This window comes from Aotus nancymaae, unplaced genomic scaffold (genome assembly GCF_030222135.1).
Source record: "Aotus nancymaae isolate 86718 unplaced genomic scaffold, 86718_ANA_hifiasm-v0.15.2.pri h1tg000004l, whole genome shotgun sequence".
Classification (NCBI taxonomy): domain Eukaryota; kingdom Metazoa; phylum Chordata; class Mammalia; order Primates; family Aotidae; genus Aotus; species Aotus nancymaae.
The window spans coordinates 68765144-68791308 of record NW_026988415.1 but is presented as its reverse complement, the minus strand read 5'-3'; the positions used below and the strand labels follow the sequence as shown (position 1 = coordinate 68791308).

The window sequence follows — 26165 nt, the reverse complement described above, 5'->3', positions numbered from 1 at the left end:
AAACTATAGTGTAGGGAGAGTTGCTTCTAGTAACAGAGTGATCACCTGTCCCATTTGGGTGCTTGCTGGAAGCAGCTGCCAAACTGGCTACCTCTTTAGCTCAAAAGTGGCCTTAAAGTTATAAGCAGGGCCCTATCCAGTTTCAGTCTCAAAAGTAGGAAGAGGCTCACCATTTTGGTACTTGTTTGTTGTTTTGCCTCTACAAAGGCACTGATGCTTCCTGAAAGCTGAGCTTAAGAAAATTGTTCGTTTGATTCCTGCTGCTTCTTCTCTGGTGGTTGGGCAGATCAATGGAGCAGCCACATGTTTCCAAGGAGGGTATGGAGATTTGGTAACCTAATAAGAAGCAGCTGGTGAGCTCTAGACATCATTGCCCTATTCTAATTTCATACTGACTCCTGGTCCATGTGTTCAGGATTCCTTTTCCTAACCCCACAGGGCCCTGGTAACCATAAGGGCTCCACGCACCATTTAAAGGTTGCAAGGCGGAGATGCTAAAATGATAGAGAGCCAGACAGGAAAGTAGATAGGGCGATGGAAGTGACCTGAGGCCTCCTCCCTACCCTGCTGTAAACCAAGTCTGTAGGCCTCATGTCTTCATCTGTAAACAGTAGAAAGATCATTGATCAGCTTTTGCTGAATGCCTCTCCATGCCTAGTAATATGAGGCAGGAAGCCTGGGAGCGGGACTGTAGAGACCTTGAGGTAGATCTAGGCTGGGAGGCAATGCCCTGGAGTTCAGGAGGGCCAAGTCCATACAGCCATTGCCTAATGTAGTACTAAAAAAGCACCCCTGGAGGCAGGTGAGTTTGGCTGGGAGTTAAGTTGGGATTTACTTAATGTCTAAAGAGAGAGAGAGGTCAAAGTAAGTGGTTCAGTGGGCAGAGGGAGAAAAGCAGGTCTGCAGGAGAAGGATCTCAGGGACTTTCCCATGGAGTCCCAGGGGCGAGAGACTGAGAAGGATGAAGGCAATAGAAGAGAAGATATGACGAGAACAGTTTGATCAGGGGGCTGTCAGGTATCACGGTGCAGTAGAAGGAGCACAGGATTAGGACTCCAAAAATGGGGATTTTAGCCTGGCTTAGCAATTGACTTACTGTATAGCCTTGGGTAGTTTATGTCCTCTCTAAACTTCAGTGTTCTCATCTGTGATATTGATTAATTGATTGAGACAGGGTCTCACTTTCTCACCCAGGTTGGATTGTGGTGGTACAGTCTCAGCTCACTGCAGCCTTGATTTCCTGCTCAAGTGATCCTCTGACCTCAGTCTCCCAAGTAACTGGGACTACAGGCCCGTGCCACTATGCCTGGCTAATATTTACTTTATTTTATTTTTTTGTAGAGAGGAGTTTTGCCATGTTGCCCAGGCTGGTCTTGAACTCCTGAGCTCAAGCCATCTGCCTGTCTCGGCCTCCCAAAGTGCTAGGATTACAGGCATGAGCAACTGTGCCCAGCCTCATCTGGGATTTTTTTTGTTTTGTTTTTTCAAAGCTGTATTGAGGAATAATTTACATACAGTAAACCACATATATTTCAAGTGTATAATTTGATGCATTTTTACATGTGTACATACACAGGAAACCATGGATGATGAAGAAAAGGGAACACTTATACACTGTTGGTGGAAATGTAAATCAGTTCAGCCACTGTGGAAAGCAATTTGCAGATTTCTCAAAGAATGTAAGACAGAACTATCATTCAATCCACCAATCCCACCAATCCCGCTAGAGTATATATTCAAAGGAAAAGAGATCATTATACAAATACCTGCACTTGTATGTTTATTGCAGCAATATTCACAATAGAAAAGTCATGGAATCAACCTAGGTGTCCATCAGTAGATGATTGGTTAAAGAAAATGTGGCATCTATATACCACAGAATACTACTCAGGCATGAAAAAGAATGAAATCATGTCTGTTGCAGCAACATGGATGGAGCTGATGGAACTGGAGGCCATTATCTTAAGTGAAATAAGTTAGAACAGAAAGTCAAATACCAAATGACAGGATTTCATTCTTTTTGATGGTCAAATGGTATTCCATTGTGCATATATACCACATTTTCTTTATCCATTTATCTGTTGATGGACACTTAGGTTGATTCCATTTCTTGGCTGTTGTGAATACTACTGCAATAAATGTGGTAGTATAGATAATTCTTTGACATACTGATTTTCTTTCCTTTGAATAAATATCTAGCAGTGGGATTGCTGGGTCATATGGTAGTTCTGTTTTTAGTTTTTTGAAAAACCCACACTGTTTTCCAGAATGGCTATCCTAATTTACATTCCTACCAACAGCGTAATTTTGTAGTAAGTCTTGAAATGAGGTAACATAAGAATTCTAACTTTATTCCTTGTCAAACTTATTTTCTCAATTCTATGTTCTTCTCCTTTACACTTAAATTTGAGAATCAACTTGCCAAATTCTACCGAAACAACCTTGCTGGGATTTTAATTAGGGTGGCATTGTATCTACTGTTTGGAGAGAATTGACATCTGACCCAGGAACAAGATATATCCCTCCATTTATTTAGGTCTTCTTTAATTTCTCTTGGCAACATTTTATAATTTTAATATAGAGGTCTGATATATTTTTAATCAAATTTATCCATGAGTATTATAAATTTTTTATGACATTGCAAATGGTATTTTTATTTCAATGTTTATCCATTGCTAGTATATATAAATACAATTTGTTTTTGTATATTGACTGTACACTATGAGATCTTGCTTAGCTTATTTATTAGTTCTAGTAGATTTTTTTGTAGAGTCCTTTCATTTTTTTAGGTAGATGATAATGTTGTCTGTAAATAAAGACAGTTTTACTTCTTCATTTCCAATCTGTGTGTCTTCTGTTTCTTCTTACTGTCTTGTTTGTTTTTAACTTTTATTTTAGGTTTGGGGTTACATGTGAAGATATGTTACATAGGGTAAACACGTATCACGGGGGTTTGTTGTACATATTGTTTCATCACCCAGGTATTAAGCCCAGTACCCAGTAGTTATATTTTCTGCTATTCTCCCTCTTCCCACTCTCCCACGTTTTCTTACTGTCTTATTGCACTAGCTAGAATCTTCAATGGAATGTTAAGTAGAAGTAGTGAGAGCAGACATCCTTGTCATATCCCTTTTGTTTGTTTGTTTGTTTGAGACAGGGTCTCACTCTGTTGCCCAGGCTGGAGTGCAGTGGTGCGATCACAGTCATTGCAGCCTCCACCTTCCCAGGTTCAGGTGATCCTCTTGACTCAGCTGCTTGAGTAGCTGGGACTCCAGGTACGCGCCACTGTGCCTAGATAATTTTTTGTTTTTTTTTGTAGAGAGTGGGTCTCACTATGTTGCCCAGGCTGGTCTTGAACTCCTGGACTCAAGTGGTCCACCTGCCTCAGCCTCCCAAAGTTCTGGGATGAGAGGTGTCAGCCACTGCACCTGGCACCCTATTCCTAACTGTAGTGTGGAAGCATTCAGTCTTTCACAATGATAGTGTTAGCTATAGGTATCTAATGGTTGCCCTCTATCAGGTTGTGAAAGTTCCCTTGTATTTCTGGCTTGCTAAGAGATTTTTTAGAATTTTGAAAGGATATTTAATTGAGATGATTATATATACATTTTTAATTTTAAGTCTGGTATAATTGCATACTGCATTGATCGATATTTGAATGTTGAACTAACCTTACATTTCCAGGAGAAATCACACTTGATCCTGATATTTTGTCCTTTTTTTTTTTTTTTTTTTAGATGGAGTCTCATTCTGTTGCCCAGGCTGGAATGCAGTGGCACCATCTCTGCTCACTGCAGCCTCCGCCTCCTGGGTTCAAGCAATTCTCCTGCCTCAGCCTCCCTATGCCTGGCTAATTTTTTGTATTTTTTTTAGTAGAGATGGGGTTTCACCATGTTGGCCAGGCTGGTCTCGAACTCCTGACCTCAAGTGATCCACACACCTCGGCCTCCCAAAGTGCTGGGATTACAGGCATGAGCCACTGCGCCCAGCCTATCCTTTTTATGTATTGTAGAATTCAATTCGCTAAAATGTTAAGAGTTTGAAACTGTGTTCGTGATGGACCTTAATCTGTTGTTTTCTTATCTTGTGATGTTTTTTATCTGGTTTTGGTGTCAGGGTAATACTGGCCTTATAGGGCTGGGCGCAGTGGCTCATGCCTGTAATCCCAGCACTTTGGGAGGCTCAGGTGGGAGGAATTCACAAATGAAGCCATCTTGGTCAGCCACTCTATGATTCATAAGGGCCCTTTCATTTTTAACATCTTGCAGTTCTAATAAGAACACTGTCATCAATGTTTTTATTTTAGATATTTTTGTCTCTCCTCTGTCTCCTTATTTCTTTTCTGTCTTTGCTTTTGGCCTATTTCCTATACTGTCTATTAGGTGAATGCCTGACAATCTGAGTCTGTAGGTGCTGGGCCAGCCTTCTCAGAAAAAGATGAGGAAACTGTTTCAAGTCATAGTTTCTCCCAGCACTGGTGGGTTTTAGTAAAAAAGCCACCTGTAATCTGCCTTAGCTACTAAAGTATATAACTGACCATTGTCCACAACCAGTGGGTGTCAAATCAGTGACCACAGGCCATTAAGTAGAGCCCAGTTACCCTTGAAGGACTGCTACAGGAGTTAAAATCTCTCATTTTCAGACCTGCCATGAGTACTCTTAAGTGTGGGTCTCTCTATTTCACCCTCTCTCAGTTTGACTTTCTGTAAAATTAGTAACTGAACCCCTAAATCTTCTAACTCCAAAAGTGAAAGTAAATAAACAATAGCTTCAGAGGGAAGGAGGCCAGATAACCTCATATGGAGGTAATGAGACAACTTATATGTTCAGTGATTATTTGGCTTTAAAACCTTTGAAACTTGGGCTGGGCGTGGTGGCTCAATCTCAGAGCTTTGGGAGGCTAAGGAGGGAGGATGGCTTCACACAAGGAGTTTGAGACCAGTCTAGGCAACATAACAAGATACCGTCTCTTCAAAAAAAAAAAAAAAAAAAAATTGCCGGGTGTGGTGGTGCATGCTGGTAGTACCAGCTACTCAGGAGACTGAGGTGGGAGGATCACTTGATCATGGGAGCTTGAGGCTGCAGTGAGCCATGATCATGCCACTGACTCCAGCCTGGGTGACAGCAAGATCCTGTCTCTAAAAAGAAAACAAAGTTTTGAAATTCAAAAGTAGGTAGCCCAGGAAAATCAGCATGTCTTGAGACAAAATGTGGAAATATAAAAATGAGATTTGTTTAGATATGGAATGCTTGGAAAATAATGTTTTCTAGTATTGCTGTGCCACCCCAGAAAAAACACCATTGCATTTTAATGAAAAAAAAAAAAAATATATATATATATATATATACTGGGAGGACCCAATGCCAGGACAAATATGAAAGTACTTTTGGACTTTTAAAATAAAGATTTGCTAGAAATACGAAGTAGAGTTCCAGACACAATGGATGGATGGTGAGTAGCCACCAAAGCAAATGGGCTTAGAGTGTCTGAGTGCTGGAAGAAAGAGCTTTTCAACACACTGTTTGTCAGAAAATGGAAAAAGTTTGGAAGAAGCTTCCCTAAGCAAGAGTGTTTCATCTATTCACTGGACAGATGACTATGTAGCACTTAACTCTGGACCCTGGCCAAGGCTAGGGAAATAATTAATAAATGAAGCTCAGCTGGAGGTCACTCTTCTGGTAAGCCACAAAGATAATGGAGGTCAGGGCTCCTGTTATCTCAGTCCCCAAAGAAGACCAGAGTGTTGCATTTCTCCCCTACAGAGCTCCCCAGCTGACCCCTAAAGTGCATTCTCCTACATCCTCCTTTTAAATATGTTTCACCAATTCTTTCAGTCATCTGACTAATGTGTGCTCACTACCTGGCTGGATGTACCAGCATAAGTCATCACAGTCCTGAGCTGCCAGCTACCTATCCCATACTGTCCCCATGCCATACTAATACCAACTATCCCATTTATCCAAACTAGATGTAGACACATCACCATGTTCTGGGAACTCTGAAGAGGTGTGGGGATGGGGCAGGAGTGGAATATTTCTGGCAACACAGACTCTAATTCATGGTGCCATTCTCTCCATTTAGCATGGAGTATAGCAGTTGTATAGCTTAGCCTTAGAAACTGGCCTCTTAATCCTATTTGCTATTCTTTCACTGTACTGTGCATCTTGTCAGGAAGTAGGGGCTCTTGAACAGAGCCATCTCTGCTCCTGTGTCACCCTCGTTACCTCTCTTTCTATCTACCCTTGACCTAGCTTTGGCCATTATTTAGCTTTGCACCATCATTTTCTCATTTGAGCTTTTGTTAGTTCCCTACAATAACAGGAATTTATGAAAGCCTGTAATGTATTTGGAGAGTTTGTCTCTTGGAGTACCCTCACTCTCTCTGTTTCAATCCAGACGGAGAGCTCAGAGAGCTTCACTTTTAGCAGCCAAGGAGTGAGGAATCTGGTCTCACATTTGAATTATTTTCTGAGCAGTCTCCTATACTTCAAAGACATTAACCTGAGTGCCTGGGTAAGGATCCAAGGCACTAATTGGGTATTTGAGTGAAAAAACTTTGTAGATGAGGAAACTTGAGGGCCAACAAAGCCAGGATGGTGCTGGAAACACCACAGTTGTGGCCTTGTACTGCCCAGTCCGAACAGAAATCCAGTTAGATATGGGTACTTAAAGGAGGAAAGTAGTGTTGCCTGCTGAATATAGACATATATTCACTTAAATACAGGCCTTTTGGGGCCAACTCTCACTCCATGATACCATAGGAGAGGGGTGGGTCTTGTAACCACTGAGAGGGGAAGTTTAAGGTTGAAAATAACTCTGGGAACCACTGATGAAAAGTGTGAAAGGTATAATAACTATACCATCAAATTATATGAGTTATAATAGTTCATTCTCAAAATCCAGGGATCTGTTGAACAGAAAATTTATTATTCAGGAATTACACACTTGCTCAGCACTTATGTACTGTGGGTTGAAAATAATGTTCTCTGCCTGATAGAACGTTATAGGGTTCCACCTCTGATTTCTCCAAGTCTGTTTAGAAAGATGACTCTGTACATTGCCTGTTGAAATCTACCTAACTCTCCCACATCTCAGTTGCTTCACTGAAATCTCTTTGTCTTCCCCATATAAGAGCAGGGGTAATTATTATGGGGAACAATAGAAACTCCTAACTTTGAGTCCAAAAATTGTTAGAATTCTAGAAAACCTCTACCTACTCTTTGTATTTTCCAAAATGGGAAACTGAATATAACAAAGGTAAAGGATAACCAATAACACCCATCTATTATCAATATGGTTATAATTGTCATCATAATTGCTATTATAATTATTAGTTCTTCCTTTTTAATATAGTCATTGCTTAATTATTTTTCTTATTAATTTTTTTTGAAAACCTATCCCACTAACACTCCCTAAGTCACTTCTCTTATATAATTCTTTTATTTTTTATTTTTTTGAGACGGAGTCTTGCTCTGTCCCCCAGGCTGGAGTGCAGTGGTGTGGTCTCGGCTCACTGCAACCTCCGCCTCCTGGGTTCAAGCAATTTTCCTGACTCAGCCTCTTGAGTAGGTGGGATTACAGGCATGCGTCACACACTCAGCTATTTTTTTTTTTTTGTATTTTTAGTAGAGATGGGGCGTCACCATATTGGCCAGGCTGGTCTTGAACTCCTGACCTTGTGATCTGCCTACGTCAGCCTCTCAAAGTGCTGGGTTCACAGGCGTGAGCCACTGCACCCAGCCACTTCTCTTATGTAATTCTTCAGTCACAATCTAGCTATTAGATTACCTTTCTCTCCCTTTATAGAAAATTTTCTTTCACTTGGAGTTTCTGACTTCTCTGAAACTCTTTAAATATAAAATTTTATTCTGGTCTTGAACCATGAGATTCATAAATTTTATTGCCCTGCTTTAAAAAAAAATGTGTTCCCTACTCTATTGTGAGCTCCTTGAAGTCAAGTACCACATGTCACTCATTTAACTTCTTCAATGCCTATGGGATAGACCTGTGTCTGGGCCAGAGAGAATGTTAAATAACTGTTGAACAAATTAATATAACGTATGGATTACTTCATTTTAAAAAATATATATTTAGCATTAAAAACTATATCAAGGCACTTTTCTCTATAGTTCTATGAAGTACAGCTAAAAATGCTGGACATTATATCTAAAACAAATGTAACAAGATTGAAAAGTGGAGAGAAAAAGGCAGATGGGCTAGGAAACTTGGAACCTAAGAAAAAACATAACAGAAAAACCTGAGTTTTCTCTTTGCTTCACATATCTTAGACCTGGAGCCGAAGAAGCCAGCAACCAAGAAATGCCAATGGAAGCAAACAAACAAACAAACAAAAAAGCTTGATTTGTCTAGCCAAAAGACGGGAAAAGGGGCAGCCTAGCAAAACAAAAACCCTTTAAACAATAACCCCTCTACTCCAGCCAAACACCATGGGGAAAAAATGTGCCCCACTTGACCTTTGCCAACAAAGGCCTACTGGGGGAGCCAAGACTTCTACACTCACTCAGCTATAACAAGGTGCTCCAACCTGCTCCCCTCCCATGCTGAGGTGGTGTCAGAGAAAACTTAGTAGGGGGCCAGGAATTTCTTCCCCTCAGCATAACAAGACCTACCCTTCCCCCATCGTGTCAGTAGAGACCACAGAGGGAGCCTGGACTTTTACCCTTGCCAGACTATAACCTCCAACCACCTCTCCCACTCCTGGCAAGGTGCCAAGGTGGTGTCAGTAAAAGCCAAGTAGGAAACTGGGACTTTTATCATCACTCACTGAGGTAAGACCACATGGGAAACAGTAACAAGGAACCCCTACTCCTCCCATCCAGGGAGGTATCAAAAGAAGCCTAGTAGGGATCTTGAATATCCACCCCTGCTCAGCAGTAACAAAGTACTCTTCCTTCCCAGAGTGTCAATAGAAGCTAAGCAGGGAACCTGGACTTCCACCCCCATCTAGTAGTAATGAAGTGGTCTCTCAAAGGCACAGTATCAGAAGAGGCCTGCTAAAACACAAGATTTAAATAAGATCCAGAGTCTCATATCTAAAATGTCCAGAATACAAAAGAAAATCATGAATCACACCAAGGACCAGGGAAATCTGGACTTCAACAAGAAAAGATCATCAACTGACACCAACATGAAGATGACACAGAAATTAAAATTATTTGGCAAGGATTTTAAAGCAGCCATCAAAAAAATGCTTTAACAAACCATTAAAATCATACTTGGAACAAATGAAAAAAAAACTAAGTTTCAGCAGATAAATAGAAGATATAATGACTAAATAAACAGAAATTTTTGGAGCTGAAAAATGTAATAACCAAAATAAAATAAGCCCACTGGGTGGGCCCCACAGCAGACTAGAGAAGACAGAAGAAGGAATCAGTAAACTTGAAGGCAGAACAATAATAATTATCCAAGCTGAATAACAGAGAGAAAATAGGTTGAAAAAAATGAAAAGAGTCTCAGAGGCCTGTGAGGCTATAACAAAATATTTAACATTTCTGTTATCAGAGGAGTCCCAGAAGAGGAAGAAAGCAGGGCTGAAAAGGTACGTGAAGAAATAATTGCTGAAAACTTCCCAAATCTGGTAAAAACATAAATCTGTAGATTTAAGAAACTGAGCAAATCCCAAAGAGAATGAACTCAAAGAACTCTATGCCAAGACACATCATAGTCAACTGACTCTTGTATGGTGGATACCAGTCTATTGTCAGATTTTGTGTGTGGCAAAATTTTTTCATCTATCGCTTGCCTTTTCATTTTCATAACTGTTTTTGAAAAGCAGATGTTTTAAATTTTGATTAAGTCTAATATATCAAATCTTTTCTTTTATGGATCATGCTTTTTGTGAATATCTTCAAAATCTTTGCCTAACCAAAAGCCTGGAAGATTTTTCTCCCATATGTTCTTCTAGAAGTTGTATAGTTTTAAGTTTTACATTAAGTCTATGATCCATTTTGCATTAATTTTTAAACATAGTGTGAGTATTGATATCTACAAAGTTCTTTATGCATATAATTATATCTGATCATCGTTTTAAGAAATGTTTGAGGCAGGCACAAGCAGAAATTTTAATCTCCATTTCACAGATGAGAAAACTGAGGATTAGAGAAGTGCTGTGTGACTTCTCAAGATCTCACAGCTGATAGGAGATGAAATGGCAAGGTAAGAGGTAAAATTGTGATAAAAAGTTGAGGTCTCCTGCTGTCCCAGGCTAGTACTTTTGAAGCCAGGCAGAGAGGGCTCAGGGTAGGGTGCCAACAAAGTAAAGATTCCCAATGGGGAGCTGAGCAACCTACTTGGCACTGAGGTAGGAGACACACCCAGTGGACTAGCCCCAGACTGTACTCCTTCTGCCCACTTGGGGCTTCACAATTGGAGAGAGCCAGAAGCTGACCCAGTGCCTAGCTCAGGTGTCACTCAATGAGTGCTCTTTGATGATGATTATGATGAAGAGTTGGAAGTGTTCAAATGACAGCTCTGAAAGTAATTTCAGGGTTAGAAATTAAAGCTAAGAGGAAAAGTTAAGGGAACTAAGATTATTTAGCCGAGAAAAGAGAGGCTCAAGATGAAACTTGATAACAGCCTTCAGACCAAAAAAAAAAAAAAAAAAAAAAAAAAGCTTGTTTTCCTTCTGAGGGCTGAGAAAAAGGAAAGAGACTGGAAGAATCTAAGTAAAAGGGCAAGTTTCTTCCTCCTTAGTGAGGATTGTCATAGACACTTAAGAGCCTTTAAAAATAGGATAAGGCCGGGCACGGTGGCTCATGCCTGTAATCTCAGCACTTTGGGAGGCCAAGGCGGGCAGATCACCTGAGGTCGGGAGTTCGAGACCAGCCTGGCCAACATGGTGAAACCCCATCTCTACTAAAAATACAAAAAATTAGCTGGGTGTGGTGGCAGGTGCCCGTAATCCCACCTACTCGGGAGGCTGAGGCAAGAGAATCACTTGAACTCAGGAGGCGGAGGTTGCAGTGAGACGATATTGTGCCACTGCACTCCAGCCTAGGCGACAGTGCAAGACTCTGTCTCAAACAAACAAACAAACAACAACAGGATAATATCTTCTTGAGTTTGAAGTCAGGAATTTGCCAAACATGGGCTCTGATGATGGATTTCAGCATGAGGGTTACATGACTCTCTTGCACAGTGTCCTTAGAAATATTTAGGTGGCCCATGAACCTGCCTTGTATCCTAGTACAATTTCAAGAGGCTTTTGTCTGTGGCCTTCTCTGCTCCTTAGTCTTATCATCTTCACAGCGTTATTCTAATGCTGGAGACAAGCCTGATCTTAGCTCCTGAAAGCTTAACCCCAATGTTTTTTGCCCCTGAAGCCAAGTGGCCCAGAACCTAAGGCTATAGATCTGGCTTAGTATCCCTGTAAAGGCCTGAAATATTGAGTAGTCCAAATCTTATCCCAGTAATAGAATCCACTGTTTTATATCTAGCCTCTTCTGCAAAACTCTCTGATCATCAGGGACTAGCAAGCTGGCAATGCAGACCAATGCAATGCCCCCTATGAAAGGCCAGAGAAGAAGAGCTGAGATATCAGCAGTAGCACCAGGCACTACACTAAGCTAAAGTGTCTTTGTGCTTCTTTTCTCTGCAGCATGGGTAGGAGCACTTGCGATGGGTATGATCTTCTTCTGTTCTCCTATTGTGAGTATATTCACCGACCGTTTGGGCTGCCGAATCACAGCAACCGCAGGGGCAGCCGTTGCTTTCATCGGCCTCCATACCAGCTCCTTCACCAGGTAAGGCTAGGAGTTGGTGGTCATTTCCCCAAGGCTGGGGGTTGGGTTTTTTCTGGGCATTAGCTAGGGTTACTTTTCTCACTGCAGAATGTCCTGTGGCCATGGCCATTTAGGGCCCTCAAAGATCCTGCACCCTGGATTCAGAATTCAGTGGGACTCATCTAGGTGGGCTCCCCAGGACACATTGGTAGGGAATATCCCAGAAAGGACCCAAGAGTTCCAAACTGGTAGGAGTAGTCTGAGCCTGATAGTTCATAGAGCTGGGCCCAAGTCCAGTTTTGGCCACTGAATGGCAATAGAACAATTGATGAGTACCATTGCTCTCAATGCAGCTCAATTTCTATATCTGTAACATGAGGGAATTTGACCATATGGTCTTTTTAGGTCTCCTTCAGCTCTGCTATTCGATTCCCCTTCAGTGTACTACACATCTCACGACCTCGCTTTCTATCCCAAGAATGAGCTTCTCAAGTGAGCCCATGTGAATGCCTAGCATTCCAGGATTCTCGAAGGAAGCTAATGCTGAAAAAGAAGTCAACTGAGCCCAAGGATGTTTAGCATTTCTGACTTTTTTTCAGATAGCTCAGGCTGCTGACATATGGATGATTTGCGACAGATAACAATTCACGTCTTAGGCATCAGAAGAATGTTTAGCAGTATCCCTCAATGAGATACAAACCCAGAATCCAGCTCCCCAGCTAGTGCTAGGTTAAACTGAAACCCTAGTCACACTTGTTCCACTGGCAGAACTTGGCAGTGTCAGGTGAGGAGCAGGCTCTAGGTTCATTTTCTGCTTTCTTTTCTGCCAGTCCTGCAGAAGCATGTGTGTAGGGTAAGGGAGAATAAAGACCCTATATCACAGCCTGAGGAATAGGAATTCCTAAAGAACTCTGTTGACTTTCTGCCAAAGACACTTTGGAAGTTATGGTACCTCCTACTTCCAATCTGCTTGAGCTGATGTAGCGGAATGCCAGCCTGGAAACATGGAAATGAGAAATGGCCACAGTGACATGTCTGGGATGAGGTCAGAGCTAACTTGTCAGAGACTAGCTTTTTGAGCTTAGCTACCCTGAAAAGAGCCATGACTCTCTAGGCCTAAGGTTCCACTCACAGTAGAGAATGATAATTGTGTTTTGCCTTAACTGGGCCCTGTGAGGTAAGCCAGCCTTCTTTATAACTTGAGCATTTCCAGCTGCCTAGCCCACCCTCCAGCAGAGCTTGGATTTGGCCTGCAATCATTTCTTGGCTTCATCCCATCCAACTGCGGCAGAGGAGGGAAAATCCATGTCCTGCCTGGAACCTGTTCAGCACTCCCAGGGTAGCATCTCCAAACCTTTTCAGACGTCCTCTGGTGGTCAGCCTCATTTGCCCCCAGTAAGCTTAGGCCTGGCTCCTTGTGGGGAGGAGCTAGGCTTCAGAAGCAGCTCCAGTCTCAGCACTACACAGCAAACGTCTGTTTTTTAAGACCCAGCAGAGCAAAGTGTAAACAAATTAGCAACACATGGATCCCATTTCCCTTCCAATCCACATGGGCTCAATTACAGGAGGGAAAGGAGCTCAGATGTGGTGTTTTCTTCTGACACACTTCTGTAGGCACATCGGAGTAGGCGTTCTGCTCTCTAGCCCCAACCTTCTTCCCTACCCTCTTTGTTCTTTTTGTAAGAGCATCTTCAGAGCTGAGAAACTTTCTGGATGGCTTCACATCCAGTGGAAAAATGGTTCTGCTCATGGCTACAGCTCCAAATCATCCTTCCTATTGTCTCAATCAGGGTTCTCAGTTTCTCTGAATGACATGGAATGGGGCAGAATGCAGGCAGGGCTGGTAGGGATTTGGAAAACCCAAACAGTGGGCCTCCAGTCCTGGGACCCAGCCAGAATTAGATCTACCAGACAGCACCCTAAACCAAATCCCATGTTTTGCCCCCACTGGCCCTTTCCCTGAAGGTCTAACACAAGGTCCCTTGGATAAGGCCCCCAAGCCAGGCCAATCCTATAGGGTACCTAGAATCTAATGGGCACAGGCCCAAAGGAATCTGACAGAAGAGGAGCAGTTGGCTTAGCTATGTGTTCCAAGTGGAGACAATTCTTTTGAAACCAAATCCTTGCTCATGTCCAGTGAATACCAGCAGATGGAAAGCAATAGTGATGATAGCTATCTTAGAATCATGAGCGCTAGCACCACATCTTCTCTGCAGCTTAGGCCCAGTCCTTTAGTATAAGGACTGGGCCTATCTCCAGAGAAGAACTGCCTGACCAAGAAAAGTATTAGGTAATTTAGTGACCAGATAAGAACCATTGAAAAATATATTGCAAAATATTTTGTATATCAAAAAGAAAACACAATTCTTCACTAGGTTATGCCAATATTATCTGGGGGCATATGGCTGGCCAAGCTGACCTTCCTGTTGCCTTTCTCCTTCTGACCCTTTACATGTTACAGAGGCTTATGGCCACAGCAGGGCCTATGAGTTTTAAGCCAGGACCTACCTTACTTGGCCAGGACCACAACTTCTTTGAGGCTCCACTTCCTGTCAAGGAGCCAGGCTACTCTAGGGAACAGATCTATACCATGTCCAGGAACAGAGGCAGGAATCTGAAAGTTAAAGAGACTCCTTACCTAATGATCCCCATGGAGATCATCCAGGGCCCAGTGTAAAAGGTCTTGGGATATGTGGACCTTGGGCAGGGTTGGGGATGGTGTATGTCTCAGGAGATCATCAGCCATTCTCTGAATATTAATGGCTTTAGCATGGAGAAAGATACTGAAGAGTCCCATGGAAGGTTTCAACCTTCCAGGATTTTGACTTCTTGCAAACTTTTGTTGCTACCTGGGATAAAGTTTTGGCCACCACCAATAGTAAGGTGAGACTATTCTCTCTAAGGCACTGACTCCCTGTAGCCCCTCATCCAGCTTTTACATGGGCTAGTTCTGGCTTTCCTTCAAACTGCCCTTTTTGATGGGGTGCTGTAAGTCATGCTAGAGTTACACAGACCTGAATTCAAGTCCAAGTTTTACTGATTCCCAGTTATGTTACCTTGGGCAAATTGTTTTACCTCTCTGAGCCTCTGCTTCCCCATCTGAATCACAGGGATCAGAAGACCCCCTTCTTTGTCTGCTTTGAGGGTCAGTGGAAAGTGGGGCTGTGGGTTAAGGGTGGAGGAATGGAAGTCTCAGGAAGCTGATGCGGGAGGGTAGGTAGACTGCTGGTCAGGCTGCTGAGGACAGCTCTCGGTGTCTCTCCCACAGCTCCCTAAGCCTGCGTTACTTCACCTACGGGATTCTCTTTGGTTGTGGCTGTTCCTTCGCCTTTCAGCCATCCCTCGTCATCCTGGGCCACTACTTTCAACGCCGCCTGGGTCTGGCCAATGGTGTGGTGTCTGCTGGGAGTAGCATTTTCTCCATGTCCTTCCCCTTCCTCATCAAAATGCTGGGGGATAAGATCAAGCTGGCCCAAACCTTCCAGGTGCTGAGTACCTTCATGTTTGTTCTTATGCTGCTTTCACTCACCTACCGGCCCCTCCTGCCCAGCTCCCAGGACACCCCAAGCAAGAGAGGTGTCCATACCCTGCACCAGCGCTTTCTGGCTCAGCTCAGGAAGTACTTCAACATGCGAGTGTTCCGCCAACGCACTTACCGCGTCTGGGCCTTCGGGATTGCTGCTGCTGCCCTTGGCTACTTTGTTCCCTATGTACACCTGGTGAGGAATACCAGGGTGGGCCCACCCTACCTGGCCCCAAGAAGCTACCCTCAACCTGTCTAGATTCCAGAGGGTGGGGGTGGAAGACATGGAAAGGGCAGAGCTGGGACCTTTGGGAAAAGAAACAAAATGTTGGTTGGAGAGATCCAGAGAGGGAAAAAGAGAGAGGTTGAGGGAAGACCTTAGTGGAAAATGGGAGCAATCCCACAGGGGGAAGCCCATGGACCATGGCTTCTCCCACAGTAAACATTTAGATAGATTTTGAGGAGATACGCATTGCCAGGATGCAGGAGACTGGCCCAGGTGACCCAAGACAGGATTTTCTAAGACTGTGTTCTGTGGAATGCTGGTCCTTGTGGTCAAATTATTTTGTTTAGGAAATAACATATACTGGATCTCTCTGGCTTCATAATGTGTAGTAATCTCTTAAAGAGACCAAAAAATTTTGTAGAAAAGAAACCCATTCAGTTTTGTTTAACTCACCATCCACCAAACTTATGCAGCTACAGAACTGTTGCTTGTAGTCCAGCTGTTATCCTCCACAGGCTTCATGTTTCCTAAAACATACTTTGGAAGAATTGCCTGGAAGTTGGTGGATTCTTCTTCCCTGGTAATTTGATGTTGCCCCAGGCTATCAGTTTGGGGTAAGGGAATGGGGGAGACTGTAGAGAAACCCTTTTCTCAATCATTTAGGCTATTTTCTGTCCTGCTGGGGCTTAGAAGGGGCATGGAGATACCCACCCTCCTCGACTGTTGCTCAGAAGTCCAGAATCCACAGAGCCAAGGGATAAGCAGTCAGAGAGCTTGTCACAGAGATAGGGCTACAGGAGAGGGGGCTTCTATCCTGCTCCAGGAAAGTAAGCAGTAGAGGATTCTGGATATGCCAGCAGTTAACCAGTCAGCTCCTCTTTCTTCTCCTGTTTCTGGGGGTCCTGGTGCTATGCTTTTCAGATGAAGTATGTGGAAGAGGAGTTCTCGGAAATCAAGGAGACCTGGGTGCTCTTGGTGTGTATTGGGGCTACCTCAGGCCTTGGGCGTCTTGTGTCAGGCCACATCAGTGACTCCATCCCTGGACTTAAGAAGATCTACTTGCAGGTGAGTGTGACCACCTGTCCACTGAGGGGAGAAACAGCCTGCCACAAATGCAAGGTTATCCCCAGTCTTTGGGATAGAATGGTAGCTTGTTTTGTAGCATAGGAAAGTCAATCAAATTATCTGAGCCTCCATTTCACCTGCTTTTAAACAAAGAAAATCATCCTTGTTCTGTCTCTTTGACCAAGATTGAATGAGGATTCTGTGAGAGCAGTGTATGTGGAACCTCTTAGAACACGTGTAAAGGAAGATTTTATTAATAATGGCTCTCCATCTGAAAGGAGAAAACTGCAGACTGATCTTATTGCTACCCTGTACTCCTTTGGAGAGTCTTGGGCATCTGTAGCATTCTGTGGCCCAGTGTCTCTCTCCTTTAGGCCCAGGTCTATGACCTCTTATACTTCCAGAGCTACTTGACACCAACCACTGGTTCTCAAATGTCATCCTATCAATGGACACAAAAGCAGTGCCAGAAAAGGCCAGACCTCACTTTCTTTCTCTAGGCCTCACTTTCCTCATTTGTACAATAGGAGTAATTTTTGCCTTTCCTTTCTCATCTCACTGGTGAGGATCAAAAGAAATATAGATGTGACCAGGCTTTGGGAAGTAAAAAATGTTATAGCCATGTAAAGTTTTAATCCTGACAGTGACACAGATTTCCTCATATTGTGGACAGTAGCCACATGGATGCTCCTGTGTGAACTTTACTTTCTGTGTGAACTAAGCTCTGGTTTGGTCTGAATACAGGCCACTGTTCAGGCTGTCAGTCTTTGTCTACCTGGCAGCAGTATTGCCTTTCTTACCTGACTTATGATTTTTGATCCTGCAAGTGGGTTTATAAAGAGGTACCCAAGTGCAGAACTCTGTGAAGGGGCAAAGACAGCCCCAGAAAACAAGTAGTCACAAATAATCCCTCAGGAAGGTGATTGAGTTCTGACTCATTTATCTCCTGGGAAAGCCCTAAAAGCATTTGCAAGGGGCCCTGGCTACACTCACAGTGGGGATCTCTCTGTCTCTGATAGCTCCCAAGTGCTTTCCTAAATACCCTCAAATACCTTGGATCAAAATATGATTAACTTTTCCTTAACTTTTTTGGTGTTAACTGCAAGAGCTGGTGAATCTGCTTTGACAGAGGTAGGGTTGCCTTTAAGGTCCATCCAGTCCAACCTCATTACCTTGTTGGAGAAACAGGGAAAGGCTCACACAGACAGAAGTAGCAGAGCTGAACTCCTATGCAACACACTTGTCATATTCTACCTTGCCCTAAGTGATGGCAGAGCCAAGTCTCAGAGATGCTAAGAGACTTGGCCAAGGTCAAACCAAGAGACAGATAATCTTGTGATTGATATAAACCAGTTGAGATTTTGAATTCCTGTGCAAATATCAGCAAGTGTTTTATCTGGGTGGCTATTTGCATAGGCGTATGTGTGGCTTTCCCAGCCTCACCTACATGCCACCCCGTGAGTCTTCCCTGCCAGTATTAGCAGCTCCAAGATGCCAAAGAGTTCTGGAAGTCAGGGTAATCTGGCATTGGGCCAGGGCTTTATCTTGAGGAGAGGCAGCAGCCTCTGCCTAGTCATATAACTCATGTGATTCTTACCACATTACCTAGGAGAAAGGTAGAGCCTGAGCAGCTTTTGCTTTCTGTTATACAGTGGGAGTTCCAAGGGACAGGGAGGCATTAGCCAGTTAGAGTCCAAGATAGGCTTAGGACCCAGTGCCTCTGCTGACCACCCACCTACTGCTCTGGCCCCTTTTCCTTACTCTTACTTCATCGAGTTTTACCGCTAAAAATAATATAATCTTAGAACATTATAGCTAAAATGTATCTTCATCAACTAGTAGTTCAACTTCCTCATTTTACAAATTGAGTGTCTTGGGCCAAGAGCACAATAATGGATGAACTTCTTTCTTTTGAATTTGTCAAGATACTCCATCACAGGAATTTGCCTCCCTTTCTCCCTGCATGTAATGCAGGAGTACAGACCCGGGGGAGGAAAGGAGTGTACACATCTTCAGGTTCTGAAGAGCTATCCACTAGACTCTGTGGCTCCTACTGTTGGTAAAGACTGGCACATGTCTCTGGCATCAAGCCCCTGGACCGTCTGTTGGAAAGGAAACAGTGACAGGCTGCAGGACAGCCTTACTTTGTGCCAATTCTTGAGGTCTGTCTCTCATGTCCAAGAGGGATTTTACATTTCTGAACCTTGGCAAAGCCTCATGGAGGATGTTTAACAGAAAACTAGGTACAATAAGTAATACTTAGACATGATTAAAAACAGTTAATAGGGTTCTTTGTGTTATATAATGGTATTAACTTTTAATTTCAATAATGGGCTTTGTTGATAGGTGCATCCAGTTTTATTTTATAGTTGTGTGTGAATCTCCTAGAGGAAAAGCTCAGGTACCAGGGTTCTTATTTCTAGCTTCTGCCTTGCTACCTCAAAACTGCCTGGGCAAAGTTCAAAGGTCTCCCAACAAAAACATGTCCTCAGATGGCATTATCTTCTCCAAAAATCAACTAATCAACCTAACAAACCCACTGACAGCAACAACATAGAAAATCTTTAGGGCACCAAATAGCCTTGACCCCTACTCCTTCTGTGTTCCTGGGTAAGTTGGCTTGCCTGTGTGAACTATTGGAAAATCCTTGGGCCTATTAAGGACTTGATAAAGAGATCAGGTCTTAGCCCTGACCCTGGGACGACCTGGCTCTGCCCTGGCTCTACTAGCTGCAGGGGGTTGACAGCAGCGGGATGGGGGCAGGCTTCCTTTGTCTGCCTGCAGCCCAGGTCTTCAGTCTAGCTCGCCAACACAGGTTGCAAATGAAGACCAGCTGTGTTTGCAGTGGCCCTTTTCTCTGTGGAGAAGGAAAAAAAACAACCTCTGGAAAGGCAGTTTCTTCATTTTGGAGTCATTTTGCTCGGCCCAAAGAAAGCCCAGTGGCTAGTCACTGTTCCTGGGCTGGCTTCATTCTCCCTAAACACACACCTTTCCAGTGGCTTGGTTCCCCTGAAAGCCTCCTTTGTTGCCTTCTCAGGGTGTCCAGTCAAGCCCAGAGGCCCCCAGAGCCATGTGTCTGAGATGTCTGAGATGGGCAGTGCAGCCCATGTCCTAAAGCATAGGAACCTGGGTGAACGTCCCAATGGTTTTCTTTTCTTTTTTTTTTTTAATTAAATCCCAATGGTTTTCTTTATGCCAAGGTATTTTATAAAATCAGCCCCCACAAAAATGGGCACTGGCTCCTTCCCCATTTCAAGAAGCTGTACCTTCTACTTACAATCCCATCTGATCATCATGCAAGTCATCCTCATGTCCTCCCTTCCCTTTTTCCTAACTTTAGTTGGATCTGAGAATACCAGTATGGCCTGATGCCAGACCCTGATCCATGGGGAAGTCAAATACAGGCTCAGAAAGAAGAAATAGCAATTCCTTTTATCTTAGGGTCTAGTACAAAGACAAACTTCTTGAGGCCAGGGGCAAAGTCTCCCCTGACTTTTTGTTTATCCCAACAGAATCACAGTTAAACAGGGGCTTTCCTGGACTTTGAATCCCTCAGTGCAAGAGTTAGAATGGGCCTAACCAGTTGGTGGGGTGTGGTGGCTCACGCCTGTAATCCCAGCACTTTGGGAGGCTGAGGTGGGCGGATCATGAGGTCAAGAGATTGAGACTATCCTGGCCAACATGGTGAAAACCCGTCTCTACTAAATATACAAAACAGCTGGGTATGGTGGCGCACGCCTGTATTCCCAGCTACTCGGGAAGTTGAGGCAGAAGAATCGCTTGAACCCAGGGGGCGGAGGTTGCAGTGAGCTGAGATTGTGCCTCTGCACTCCAGCCTGGGTGACACAGTGAGACTCCGTTAAAAAAACAGGAAGGAAGGAAGGAAGGGAGGGAGGGAGGGAGGGAGGGAGGGAGGGAGGGAGGGAGGGAGGGAGGGAGGGAGGGAGGGAGGGAGGGAGGGAGGGAGGGAAGGAAGGAAGGAAGGAAGGAAGGAAGGAAGGAAGGAAGGAAGGAAATAATAGAGAAAGGGCCTAACCATTCAGTCCAACTGTTCTGTTGACACCTTCCCCCTCCTAGCACCCCATTTTATAAATGGTAGAAATGAAGACTTGAGAAAGGAGATGTGATTTGCTATGTGGTCTTGGCTGGCCAGCACAATATGACCTTAGGCCCTTGTTTCTCCAGGTCCTTTCCTTCCTGCTCCTGGGCCTGATGTCCATGATGATTCCCCTGTGCCGGGACTTCGGGGGCCTTATCGTCGTCTGTCTTTTCCTGGGCCTTTGTGATGGCTTCTTCATCACCATCATGGCCCCCATTGCATTTGAGCTGGTGGGCCCAATGCAGGCCTCACAGGCCATTGGCTACCTCCTGGGCATGATGGCCCTGCCAATGATTGCTGGGCCCCCCATTGCAGGTGAGGCTGATACTCCAGGGAGGGCATCAATCAGGGAGTCCTGTTTTCCCTGGGTACTGGTTCTCCTGAGCACCTCTTCTCGAGGCCCCTTTTCCTCTATTTAAGAAACTTTGTCAGAATGCACAAAACCCCTTATCACTATTCGTGGAAGAGATTAAACACAATACACATGCATGGATCCATTCTGAGGGATGGATTTTCCATGGCTGTATATCTGTTTCAATAGAGTTTTATTTCAGACAGGATGGATCCTTCCAGAAGGGTGGAGAGAAAAATGAGTTTCGCTTTCCAACGATTCCACTGATCCAGTATCCTCTCGCTCTCCCCACGGGCATGTGATTATTTGCAAGGTAGTTGGGTAGGAAGAGAAGAGAAAGCAGGCCTTAGTTTTATTAACACCTAGGGACATCCTCCTCCTCCTCCTCTGTTGACTTCTGAACTAAGACTATAAAAGAGATTTGATTAAAGTAACATCCCAGAATTAAGTCAGTGAGGCTCACCTTCAGCAGGAAAAGTGTTGACTTGCCATCTTGCAGCACTGCTAGTTTGTCCCTCCATTTTCCCAGAAGGGCACTGTTGGTATCCCAAGAAACAGGGAACAGAAAACCAATGACAAGAGAGAACTCCATTTCCTTTCTATAGGATCTATTACAAACAATGATTCATGCATTTGCTTCTTCTAGGCTGGTCAAATGGGTTAAACAAATATTCTTTGAACACAAATTATGTGCAAGGTGCTATGAGGGCACTGTGTGACAGTGGCAACAGCTTTCACTCAAGCTCCCAGGCAACAGCTATACTACCCATTGGGGGAGGTGGGCCTCTACTCACTCCCTGATCCAAACAGTGCCCCAGAATCCACATCTCTTTCCATTTTGCTTAACTCTTGAGTAAGCAAAAGGCCAAGGGCCTTTTTGCCTTTCCTGAATACTATTTCTGGGCTCTGAGGTACTATGAGGTACCACACATTAGCTTCTGGAAGTGAGTAGGGAAGGCCTTACATCCCATGCCAAACATATCCTTGGTCTGGCAGCTTGGAGAAACCCAGAGGGGACAACCATATATGTAACTGGAAGGAACACATATAGCCTCTTGCTAGGACAAATGGAACTTCAGAGAAGGGTCACTGAAGAGAAAAGGAAAATAAGAACTCATCTAAAATGTACCACAGGAACCATTTGTGGGGGAAGTAGGGAGCTGGGGAGTATCACTGTGGACCAAGACGATACTTGGCCATCTTTTGTGGAGTTCTTTTAAACTAGATTTACTCCTAACTCTGTAACTAGGTGTGACTAGAGCTTAGATTGATGAAAGCCATAAACGGAGAAACTCTAAGAGAAGCTTCATTAGCTTCTTTCATAATGAGCATTCACTCAAGGGCCTGCAGCCCCAATGCCTCAGGGAGGAGTCACCTGCCCTTGAAGTTGAGGGAGCTCCTGAGTCAAGGCAATACAGGCCAAGATTATCTGGATAGGCACTGTGATGGCCCCTAGAAGAGGCTGAGAGCACCTTTGGACAGCAGGACAAAGCTGAGCTTGACTTGTTTCTCTTGACTGTTTCAGGCCTCCTCCACAACTGTTTTGAGGACTACCATGTGGCCTTCTACTTTGCCGGTGTGCCCCCCATCATCGGAGCTGTAATCCTCTTCTTTGTCCCTCTGATGCATCAAAGGATGTTCAAGAAAGAGCAGAGAGATTCCAGCAAGGATAAGATGTTGGCCCCTGACCCAGACCCCAATGGGGAGCTACTGCCAGGCTCCCCCAGCCCTGAGGAACCAATCTAATGCCTTTCTTGCCATTGTGTGCTCTTTCCCAGCTCTTCCCCTTCATCCCACCCTGCTCAGCATTTACATTTTTGCCACCAGCACACTTGTTCCCAGACCTGTGCACACAGCATTTCAGCCACCTTGACAATCCCCTTGGAGCCAAAGCTCCAGGTGTTCCAAACTCATTAACTAAATTCTCCCCAGAATGCCTTTAAATTTGCCAGTGCCCTTCTCCTCCCAGGATCGGGAAAAGCTTGGGATCACCCCCTGGCCTTTGGAATCTCTCCATATACTTTCTAAGCCCTGGGGGAGGAGGAGGATGGGACCTCCTGGCCCCAGCTTATTAGTCACCCACTATAATCAACTGCCAAAGGTGCTACTGTGTCCCCAGGAGCCTAATAGGGTAGGCCCAAGTCTCTGTTTGTTGAGGAGGTCATTGCCATCCATATTTGGGAGCCACTGGGTGGAGGGGCAGGGAGGCAAAATTAGACAAGTAGCCTTGGTTAGCCTTAGAGTTTCTGATGGCTATGACTTCCCAAGAACTGGATATAGGCAATGCCCTTATCATATGGTTGGTTAACAGTCTGTTCCCCTCTTCCCTTCTTTTTTTCCTCTACTGACTTCTCTCCATTCTCTTTCCCCTCTATTTCTTTGTATGACTGTCATTAGACACATAGGTGCTTGGAGAAAAGGGGGACCCAGAACTTGGGCAAATCAGCCTCAGCTTGGCCCAGTCCACCCCTAATGTTAGCATCCGTCCCACTCATCTCAGGCTGAGCCACATCTCACTTTTTGGCTCAAGCTATATAATCCTAGACTGGAAGAGTAGAATATCACATAGGGAAGAAACCTTAAATACCAGTGTTCCATGTTCCAGTCACTGATTTTTACAGATTTTACAGTTCAAGGCATTAACCTTGAGGCCCTCCCAGCTCATTCTTGTATCTACATGGCAAAATGTGAAGAAACTCCTTTCATCTCAGCAGGCAGAGGACTGATGACACGAGCTGTCATGGTAGGAGGAGGGGCAGTAGTTATTGACATGGTGGACCAGCTCCATCTCTCAGTTTTCATGACAGGTCTATATTTCCACCTAGGCCAGGCCAGGAAAGGGACTATTTAAGGAAAAAATAAAAATAAAAAACAATTCCCAGCCTGGATTCCAAAAAGGTACAGGCAGCAGTTACACATGGGGTTGGACAATGTGTTTCCCATGCTGGGCATCCTAGGCCACTTTGCTTAAAGGGCCTTAAAGGTGCCATGAAAGGTAGACTCTGAACCACTTTGATCACTCTTAAGTAGGTGATTGATGCTTCCTTATGCCCAGGCTCTGGTAACAATCTTACTGAAGAACATTCCCAGTGCCCCTGGCTAGGGGCAGAAGGCACTGCCAGGCTGTGTTCAGTTAGCACAGCTCACCTCATTAGGAGCTCAGCCTCTCTCCTCACTCTGCCTCTTTGTGTCCATTTTTCCCCTCTCTGAGCCTTTGTCTATTGTGTTCCTGTCACCCACCCTTTCATCATCTTATTGCCAGGCATTCCTGGCTGTCACTTGGAGCCAACAGTAACTTGCCACCCTAAGCCAGGGTCATCCTAGGGCCAGTAGGATGAGGCTGTCCTGAGGGGCTCCAAAGAAGACAATAGTTCCCACCCATGATTTTCTGTTACAAACAGGCAGCTGGGGCATGGTTGGCCTCTGATGATTTCATTCAAGGCCGAAGTCCTAAGCCCCCTCCGCTGGTCCCAGTCCAGCTCTTATCAGCTCCCCAAAGGAAAACCCACTGGTTCTTGGCTCTGTGGGTAGGAAGGGGCCCTAGAAAGGGCCTAGTTACTATCCTGTCAGTTCTAACAGTAGTGGAACAGGAGAAGCTGGGCCCTAGGAGCCCTATAACTCCCAGGAGAGACCACTAAAATTACTGAAGCAACAATGCCCCTACTTCCATTCCTCCGTGCCTCACTCTCACTGAGTGACCAGAGGGTGACTTTGCAGGACCTCTTTTGTTGCTCAAGGTGTGGATAGATCTTAAGAATCAGGTGGTCACCTACTTCTCTCCGGATGAAGGAAAGACATTCACAGGTCCCAAATCTGCCCATTCAGATGTCACATAACACGGTGGGGTAACAATTTACTTCTTCCACACATGTGTATGTGCACATGTGAGCTTGTGTGCTTTTGGAGAGAATGTTGATTGGCATGAAAAGCAGCACAGTATTAATATTTAGAGTAGGATGCAGCCTCTTATGCACCACAGTTAAATCTAGAACAAACAAAATTTCAGAGCTCAAGACATGGGACATTTAAATCCTCAAGGAGTTTGGAACAAAATAAACATCTAAAAATTTGGTTTGGGTATGTATGTTGCCTACAAGGGAGAAATAGTCTTAACCTGATTAATAGCAGGAAGTTTCACTTCAGAGTTGAAGTCTCATTTCGGATCAGATTTCTGCCAGGTTCTATGCTCTCTGTGAGAGAAGAAATTAGGAAAAGAGCTATATAGGGGTTTGGAGTTGGTCAACTGTTTGAGATTGGATTTTTAAACAAGCTCTGAAATAGAAAAGTGGTTACTTTACAAAATGAGAATATGGTTACTTGCTGAGTTCAAATGGAGGCCCCACCGAGGCCACAACCTTGCTACAAATGTGCCATATTGAAAACCGGCAATTAACAATAATCCAATTCAGCTCTCCTTCCCTCTCCCTTATGTTATTTATGGGGAACCTAAAGGGACTTACATGGCTGGGTGACACAGCCTGGCAGTGACAGAGTCTGGAATTGATGATGACAGAGGAGACAGACCTATAAGAATGACAAAGCTGGGAGTAACCTTAGAGTCTCCCTTGTTCATACTCTGCATTGAATTTAAGTGGGGAGACTGAGGCCTAGAGGTAGCAAGAGACTGCAGCAGGTTCATACAGTTCATCAGTGACAGAGCAAGACGAGACTTCAACTCATGTCATTGACTTCCAGTACAGTTTAAACCCCTGGTTTTACAGATAAGGAAACTGGCCCTAGGAGGGATAAATGAATGACTTGCCCACTTCATTCAACAACTGTGTACCAAACCCACTTCCATAAGGATGTCAGCAGGACCAGCTCTGAGCAAAAATGAAAGCTTAGCAAAGTCTAACTTTTAGCATACCCCATCTCTTCATGATTACTTTCACCTGAAATTGACACATACTTTGGTATTCGGTCTCCCAGTTACTCCAGACCTTCATGCAATCTTGGCTTGAAGACCTGGTTTTACCTACTGTCCCTCTACCCCTAGCAACCCAAAAGGTACAAAAAAGTCCATTTCCAAATGGCCACACACAGGGCAGGGCAAGGGCAAAGAGAAGGGACTGGTTTCCATTGGAAGAAGTTGGTTTACCACCCAGCTCTTGTCTATTGTTGCTTCTCCTCAGACTCAGTGCAGACACCCTCAGGC

General features: G+C 44.3%; 1 protein-coding gene across 1 annotated transcript in view; it reads left to right on the top strand.

Moving 5' to 3' along the window:
* The window catches only part of SLC16A2 (solute carrier family 16 member 2), a 100285-nt gene extending 75204 nt beyond the window's left edge, over positions 1-25081 (top strand). Inside the window, exons 2-6 of the mRNA XM_064363002.1 lie at positions 11622-11766; positions 15014-15464; positions 16416-16559; positions 20745-20973; positions 22536-25081. Coding sequence (XP_064219072.1) covers positions 11622-11766; positions 15014-15464; positions 16416-16559; positions 20745-20973; positions 22536-22756 — 1190 coding nt within the window. The 3' untranslated portion in view covers positions 22757-25081. The remainder of the gene's footprint in view (positions 1-11621; positions 11767-15013; positions 15465-16415; positions 16560-20744; positions 20974-22535) is intronic.
* The last annotated feature ends 1084 nt before the right edge of the window (positions 25082-26165 follow it).